This window comes from Petaurus breviceps, unplaced genomic scaffold (genome assembly GCF_028583685.1).
Source record: "Petaurus breviceps papuanus isolate PSGF00001 unplaced genomic scaffold, PetGlider_PUasm1.0 140, whole genome shotgun sequence".
Lineage (NCBI taxonomy): Eukaryota > Metazoa > Chordata > Mammalia > Diprotodontia > Petauridae > Petaurus > Petaurus breviceps.
In genome coordinates, this window is record NW_027185698.1 from 14,961,533 (window position 1) to 14,970,671 (window position 9,139).

At 32.9% G+C, this 9,139-nt stretch overlaps 1 protein-coding gene across 3 annotated transcripts in view; it reads right to left on the reverse strand.

Moving 5' to 3' along the window:
• Positions 1–2,151: 2,151 nt before the first annotated feature.
• STIM2 (stromal interaction molecule 2) overlaps positions 2,152–9,139 on the reverse strand; it is a 179,684-nt gene continuing 172,696 nt past the window's right edge. For all 3 annotated transcript variants that reach the window (XM_069068827.1, XM_069068821.1, XM_069068823.1), the window contains one exon: positions 2,152–5,909. In XM_069068827.1, the coding sequence (XP_068924928.1) occupies positions 5,432–5,909 (478 nt within the window). In that variant the 3' untranslated portion in view covers positions 2,152–5,431. The remainder of the gene's footprint in view (positions 5,910–9,139) is intronic.

Genomic DNA, 9,139 nt, shown 5'->3' on the forward strand with positions numbered 1-9,139 from the left:
AGGGGATCACCTTCACTACAGTAGCAATCTCAATAGGGCTTATTTTCAGGGGAGGGCTTATTTTAGAGGAATCTTACACAGTAAGGGGAGGGCTTATTTTCGGGATAGGTCTTATTATCAGGGAAACACGGTATAACATTTGACCAATTTAAAAACAATTTCTTCTCCTTTCTATTCCCATATCACTATATGCCTCTGAAAAGTCTTTCTACTTTTTAACACTGCATTATTTTGTTCACTCAATTGTAAAGGTACAGTTATTCTGACAGAGCACTAATTCCAAAAACTAAAATTTGTTCCAGTTGCAACTGATTTGTTGGAAAACAACTTGAACATCATGGAAATTTTGCAGTTGTTTATGCCTGAAGCCACAGATACCCTCACTTATTTATTGTAACATTTATATATTTCTTAACCATTTAGCATATATCAAACTATGCTATCATTTTTATTTGGTTCCTATCTTTTTTTGTGTGTCATTGACAAAGTTGAGTGTTGTGCCCATAACTCCATTTTCCCCTTAGGCCCATTAGTTTTAAATTGCATAATTTTGTATAGCATGGTGATTTTTAGGAGTGTATGTTACATTATAGAAGAACTGACTGTACTTGGAAGCGGATTATCTTGTTTTTATATACCCCATTGCCTAGCATAGTTGACTAAAGATTATTAGCTTAAATTGAATTTAATCTTCAACTTCAACTAAATACTAAAATAACTTCAGAAAACTGTAGTAAACAAAACTGTCTTCACTTAAGATCTGAGAATTAATAATAAAGTAGCACTTCTAAGATCAGGTCTAAATCTAGTGGTTTGATTGTTGCTGTTTTTTAATCATGATAGTTTTTAACAATATGGATAAAAAACTTGGACAATATCATTTTTCATTTAGTAATTACTTTCAGTAGCATAGAGATAAATAAGACAACAGCTACAAGCTGAACAAAGGCTTCTGACAAGGTTATCTTTGAATCAAGCATGGGAAAATATCTCTGAATGAGCTAAGATGAAAAGGGTAGTAGCTTTAAAAAGTTCAATTACCTTCATTTGTATTTAAATAAAAAGAACAATTAAAATGTAATGCTAAATCAAGTTTAAGTAAAATAAATCGATACCTTCCAGATTATTTTTTTAGTCTCCTAAGCTTTTTGCAAAATAGTTTTCAAACAAATTTCACATTTCAGTTTTTGACAATCAACTGCTTTAAAAGTTTGACAACACATCAAGATTTAAGTTAAATCTTGAATGATTGTCAAACTTTTAAAAATCTACAATTTCATCAGGGTAGATACATTTCCCACCCCACCCCCACCCCCACCAGATGCAGGGTGACATTCTTCCATACCTTAGGAAACAACACTGCACGATTTGCTTTGGTCAGTATTTTAGAATGAGCTTTTCTGAACTAAGAGAGACTGGTCCTTGAGAAGAAGTCTGTCGGTAGCCTTTTAAGATTGGTAGGAACTGAGTTTGCACTATGTTAAGAATAAGAATCTGTAAGAACTGAAGGTCATAAACCCAAAGAGGTCAAAGAATAACGTCATTCACACACACACACACACACACACACCCCTTTTGTAGTGGCAAAAGGGGTGCTCATTAAGTAGGAAATGCCTAAACCAATGATGGTAAATGAATGAATATGCCTTAATAAATTATGAAAAGGAGTTTCAGTGAAAACTGTGAAGACTTATATGAATTAATGCAGAGTGAACAAATCACTGGAAACTCTGTTCCTACTTTTCTTTACCCTTCAAGTCAGTGTATCCTAGTCAACAGGTTTTTTTTTTTTTACTTCAATCTTTTTTTTTACCTTCATTCTGGAACTTGTGGATCAAGCATCCTTACATGAGAACACTAACATTATGCACAATAACAGCCCTGAAAAAACCAAATAACTTTGAAAGACTTAAGAACTCTGATCAAGGCAATGGCCAATCAGTATTCCAGAACAATGGACTAATGACGAAGCCTAATATCTACTTTCTGATAGAGGACTGATGGACTTGAGGTGCAGAATAAGACATCTTTTTTTGGATATGACCAATGCAGGAATTTTGTTTTGCTTAACTATACATATTTATTAAAGAGTGTTTCTCCCCCCAATACTGAAGGGTAAGATTAGGAGGGAAGGAGGAATAAATACATATCCATTTTTTAAAAATAAATTTAATTCTTTTAAAAGGATCACTTCTCTCAGGAATAAGGTAAATAAAAGGTAATATGCAAATGAATCTAATTATATATTCACCAAAAAAAAGGGAGAAAGGGCTACATATCTTGGAGGTTTGTAATTTATTGTACAGTCATGGTAACGGAGGATTTAAAATTGCTATGCAGGTACTTTTCTGCTTCCCAAATCACTACTGAGTACCTTTCCAGGAAAAGCTGAGGTAATAAGGAATGTTCTTGAGCCTCACTGCCCTCTAGTTCTGTGGCATATCACCTATACTTTTGTGTTCCCAGGAAAACATTAATACTTTCACTTATGGATTTTTTTTTTACTTAATAACACTATTAGATAAAAGTGTTTGTATACTGGTCTAGATGTCCAACTATTACCTATCATACTGTTTCTCTGAGAAAATGCTTCTAAAGTTAAGCAGCTAGCTCAGGAATGAACTTTCGTATTAACCACTTTTTAGTTTTGACCTACCGTGTTTAGTTTAAAAAAAAAAAGGCTTGACATAGTTTCTTCATTTTTAAACTCCGAAATTCTTCCAAATCTAATAGAGGATTCAATATTTTATGAGATGTCAGTCTGCAAACCTAACCTCTGAAGTCACTCTGGAAGCCTCTGCACACACTGTTTTGAAAGACAATTAGCATTTTCCTCCTCATAGCTCTCCAAGAATTTCTGAGGAAATCAAAAGTATCTAAATAAATATGACAAAATTACTCATTTAAATTACAGTTGAATCTCAACTTGGTCCTGGTTATATAGCTAATACACTTTTCCATAGTGTATTATTGATATAAACACCCATGGTACTAGAGCTTCCATTGATGAGGCCTTAGGCAATTTAAATTTAAATTTAAATGAACATGCCAAAGGCATTTCTACTTTTTTCTATATTTGATTAATTTATCCTTCTAATATAGTCTCTAAAACCTAGCTCTTGCTCCCTCTGAATGTAATCATGCTATTTATATTAGTAAATGAGTCACACATGGTAAACTCGAGCCCATCCCTATGCAAATCATATGAAACTCAAATTAATTACATTTAACCATGTTGAAAATAGATTTTAAGTACCTCGACTATAAAGTTCTAAATAAATGTTAACTTTTTATTGCTTCAAAGAAGTAAATCATTAGAAACTTGTAAAAAAAAAAAATTCCCTACCTATAAAAAAAGACTTGAGGTTAGAGAATGAACTTAATTATCCACCATGTAGACAGTCTTCACTAGTAAGGCCAGAAGATTCATGCTCATTTCCCAAAGTTGCTGGCTGAATGAGAAACAGGATGTTACTGATACTCTCGAGCTCTGCCTGGTCATTCAGCCAAATGAATTTTGGGTACTTCAAACGCTTCAGGTCTTTGGGTCCTTTGTAATTCTTTCTAACTTTCCCCTCACTTTCATTATGTTTTGTTTTTACAGTATTTCTTCCATCCTGAACAATTCACTGAAAACCCCGCTCCTGTTTCTTTTCTTAATCCTTCAAGTCAGTGTATGCAAGTAAACAGTTGTTTTTTTTTACTTCAACCTTTTTTTACCTTCATTCTGGAACTTGTGGATCAAGCATCCTAAAAGCTAAGGAGAATCACTTACATTAATCTAAATTCTATTCTAAAGAAAAATCTTAATATGTCCTTAAAACAAATACTAAAAAGAATTAATAGTTAGAACCTTATATGAGATTTCAACTGCTAACATTCATAGAAGTAAAAACATTTCTTTGGAATAAAAATTCTTGTTTACCAAACAGCATTTTCACGTAATCTTAATAGAAAAGCTCAGCTAAACACTTCTAGTTTTTTGGAATATCCATGATGTGCAATAACTGACTCCAGTCAATAAGTTTGTCTTTCATCCAAGCACACACAGCATTGAAGAAAAGATCTCTGATTTTTTTTTAAGTATTGTGAGGTGAAGTCAAAAATAAAATTCCAGACACTATATACATTTTGTTACTGTAAGCTAAACTTGTATAAGTAACTCAACTAATGCTATCATTCTATGTGAAAATTACACCTGAAATGTCAATTTAACTCCAAATTAATAAATTACAATAGAATAAATGCATCATGAATGTATATTTGTTTGCCTTAATACTACAACATTTGACACTATATATACATGATAAAGAAGGATAAGGATTTTTTTTTTAAAACACAACTTCAAAAATGCCACTATTATTTATATGGCAATGCAACAACAAGGAAGCTCATCACAGCTTTCAAGTAACCATAACTGTTTTAGTGGAGTGTCACCCCAAACATAGATCAACACAATCCCACACAATAATGTCTCCAATTTATTATCTTTTCCACAGTACAAAGTTTCACAAACCAAATATCCTTTGTAGTTATTCAAAGTCTGTAAACAAGTGCCCATATTCCCCCCCACCCCAGTTTAAGTTTGTGAATGTTTTAAGTCCTTCAATCAAGTTCCAAGTATGTCACTTGCAAAAAGAATCAAGAACCTCAGCTCATTAAATTATGTATATCTTTTATCATACAGCCTGCAATGCAGTAAAATCACAGTGAAAGCCCTTGGGAAAGAACAACAGAAACAAAAACCATGATCTTTACAGCAGGACTTGAAACTTTAGAATAATAAATGTGTCTAAAGAAGCTTCCCATAATAAAAGTTTGGGTTTCCATTTCCAGAAATCAAGTCCGTTAGAAATCCTAGGTTCTATTTAAAAACCTATTTAGATTTAAAAGTGAAAACAGCCTTCTCTCCTTAGTCATTTTATAAGCCCTAGACAGTTTCACTTGTAGAGATTTTTTTTCCAGTCTGGAAAACAGTAGTGCAATGAGTTTTACTTCTTTTAAGTTACTTAGTCCAGTATTGTAAATAGCTCTGTGGAAAGATAAGAAGATGCTCTGGTAAACAAGAAATTTTTGCAAACCCATGTGGGCTTACTAGTCCATTAAAGCTCAGAAGTCCAAAGTGGCTTTCAAAATAATTTTTTTATATACATAACTAAGAACAAAGCAGAAATAAATAGGCAGGAATAACTGTAAACTGTCTCAATGTTTTAATGATTTTTTTCAGTGACAGCTGGTATGATGTACTGATGGTAGAGTCACTTTAATATGCAAACAGTTGCCTTTAAGGGCATTCCACTATGGCATTCATTTTGGAAAGCCCAAATGGAATTACATTCCTAAAATTTTAAAATAACAAAAAAAAAATTTCTTAAGTGAAAGATAAAGAAAGGTTTAATGATGCCACACTTATAGATTTCTACCAGCCAATTCATTTGGATTTCTTCTTAAAAAGGCTTTTAATTTTTGATGGCTTTTTGCTTTTCTCTCCATTCTGACAAAGGTCCTGTGGGATGCTGCTTATCCTGGGGACATTTGGGATTTCTTGAATGGGTTTGCTTTCATTGTTGGCTGATGAACATGAAGTGTGGCGAGGCTTAGGAACAGGCATACCACTAGAAAGTTGGTTCATGCTGCAAGATTTCTCCAGGATACCATTATATACTTTGCTTGCAGGACTGAATATCATACTCTTAGTTTCTGTCAGACCTATACAATCAGGAGATCCCCTGGAAATATTAGCAGTTACTGGGGAGTCTCCTCTGGATGAATCTTCTAATGAGAGTTCCTCCCTCGATATTTTTCGAGGAGACAATGTATGATACATCTCAAGGCTTGAAGGAGGAGACTGTTTTCTTCCAATGGATGAGTTTAAGGAGTCACATTCAGAAGCTGTATCTGGTACTTCCCTGAAAGAGATAAAATCAAAATTAAAAAAAGCTAAAGATAAAACACTGACAGGAAAAGATGGCATTCTAATTTAGTCAATATACAATTATATTTAATCTACTATAATCTGAGAGGATAATGAAAGTGAATTTAACAAATTTCAATATCCAAACCAAGAATAATCTTCATTATTAAATAAAATTTACATTATTTGCAATAACATAAAAATCTGATATTTAGGAAAAGGGGGAAATAATGAAATATTTTTATTTTTAATCTGGAAAATATTCTATGACAAATTATTACGTTCTAGACAGTTTATTTCAAGATTTAGTACAAATCATTCTCTTACTCACTGTATATTTCAAAGCAAAATTGAGTATTACCAATTGAAAAATAGTTTTCTTTATCTTCCCTGTCCCAGTCACTTTCTAAATTTTTTGCTCAACTGGACAGTTAAAAATTTACAATGGAAAACTCAGTTTCATTTATTTCCAGTAAAAAAAAAGTAGAAAATCAACTGAAATGCATAAAAATACAGCTATGAACTTGCTAAAGATTATATCATCTAAAGGGAAGATAATATGAAATAAAATTGTCCAGGCTGCTCTATCTTATTTAAAACTTAGGAAAAAAAAAAACATTCCTTTTAGAATCACCTCATAACTGCCATGTTATTGGAGGAATTAAATAAATATTTACACTGAAATGTTCTACATCAGAGTCAATTAAATTAAACGAAGAGAACAAATAAAAATGTACATTTCCAAAGGTATAAACATTAAGTGAAATACTGTAATTTTCTATTGGGAAAGATGTTTTCCTAACCCCTGATTTTTAAGTGTCTGATTATACACTTAGTTTCGGTCAGACATGAACAGAACAATTTCTGAAAACATTTATTGTTAGTCATGAATCTACTTTGGATGAATGCTCAAATGAGAATCACTCCCTTGATTTTTAAAAATTAGATTCAAGTCTTTTGTTTTTACAGCCCAATCATTTCTCACTCACCACCCTCCTACTGATCTCTGGATATTTTTGAAGAGACAATGTTTGGCCTACCACAACACTTTAAAGAAATTCAGTTAACTTCAAATCAAAATTTTAACCTACAATGGACAAAAAAAAAATTTTAATCTCCTTATCCACAAAAATGTTCAAATGAAAAGATTGTAAGTAAATAGGTGTTTTCTATACCCATTCCTTCATGACATTTTTATTACTCCTTTCCCTCCCTGAGACAAGTAGAGAAATAAAAAAGGTATAAAGAGAAAGTATCATGGTAGAAAGGAGTAATGAAAAAAAAAATTGGAAGATAGTCAAGAAGAGAAATAGTTGGCAAAAGGGAGAAATGGAGTACAATCAGAAAGAGATGAATGCTAGAAAAAGAATTGTTCATAAAACTATCTGTTATGCTATTGCTATTCTCACAGCACTAAGCAAATTGCCTAGTATTGCCTAGGTGTCTGAATAGAGTTATAGGCTCTTCCTGAAGACCCCATGTAGGATCATAGCCTCTTTCTTTTTTTGGAGGGAGGAAGGCAGGGCAATTGGGGTTAAGTGACTTGCCCAAGGTCACACAGCTAGTAAGTGTCAAGTGTCTGGGGCTGCATTTTAACTCAGGTCCTCCTGACTCCAAGGCTGGTGCTTTATTCACTGCACCACCTAGCCGCCCCAGGAGCACACTTTCAAAGTTACCAATACTACAACTCCTAAGAAGCACAAAGGTAGGTGACAGCAGGAGGAAGCTGAAAAAATTAGTAATAACATATTTCTGATACTATAATTAGAATTGAAAAAGCTTCCTTTTTGAAAGAGGAGCATTTCAGTTAAACCCACACCTAACTTTTATCCTGGGAAAGATGAGATTTGTTGCTGCTGGAGTAGCATTCTCCAGTAATCAGCAGAAACACTACCCATTTGCTACATTCTACAGTTTAAAGTTACTAAATTAATACTTTAGTAGAGGCATAGGAAAATCTGTGTTCAAATCCAGTCTCAGATATGTATTGACTTTGTAAACCTGGGCAAGTCACTTAACATTTCAATTTCCCAGACAACTCTGCAAGAACATGAATTGCAGAACTATAGATCTGTACTGATTAAGGGAGTTTCCTTATCAGGCATTTCCTACACTGATGAAAGCACAGGTTGAGACCAAAAATAAATAAAACTAAAATAACACAGCATGGTATAATGAAATGAACACTGGACTAGAAGTGGGAAGAAGTGAATTATTTTGAACTCTAAATAATCGTGACTTTTCAATAAGAAGCTAAACCTTAAGCATAACTGTGAAAAATGAACTTGTTCTATCACTACTAAGGGCTAACCTTTGCATGACTAAGAGAAGAGGGCTCTAGTTTACAATCATTTCTAATATATTTAAGATGATCTAGTGTTCTTCTCCACAACTGTTTCTTCCTTATTCTACATAATCATATGACATAATGATATTGATCTTTAACATGCATTTTATATTAATACCTAGTAACTGTTATCAATAATTTCCTTGTGCACAAGTAGTATGAAAACATTAATGACAAAAATTACTGGAAAAAGAAGTAGACTATTCATATAGAAAGAAAAATGAATAGGCTGAGGTCCTGAGGACCCCAATATAATACAAGACCCAGAAGGAGATTTCCATCATACTGGTTAGCTCTCCTATGAATCAGAGACTAAGAAGAATATGTATTATGAAAATAAAATATATGTATAATGGTTCTTTTTGAAATGGCAAAGAACTAGAAACTAAGAGAGTGTATATCAATTGGAAAATATGTAAACCAATTATGGCATATGAAGGTAATGGAGTACTATCATAAAATAAGAAATTACAAAAGGGACAATTTCAGATAAACTTAGGAAAGTCTGAATACAGAGTGAAGTGACCAGAACTAAGAGAACAATTTATACAATAAGAACATTATAAAGAAAAACAACTTTGAAAGCCTTAGAACTGTGATCAATGAAATGACCAAACATAATTCCAGATTACTACTGACCAGGCATATCATCTTCCTGATAGAAAGGTTCTAGACTCGAGATGCAAAATGAGATATATTTTTGGACATGACTAATGTGGGATTCTGTTTCACTTAACTATATATGTTAACAAAAATGTTATTGTTGTTTTTTAATGGGGTATAAGGATTAAGAATGAGATTGTGGGAGTGGAAAAGAATCTCTCTCTCTCTCACACACACACACACACACACACACACACACACACACACACACACAC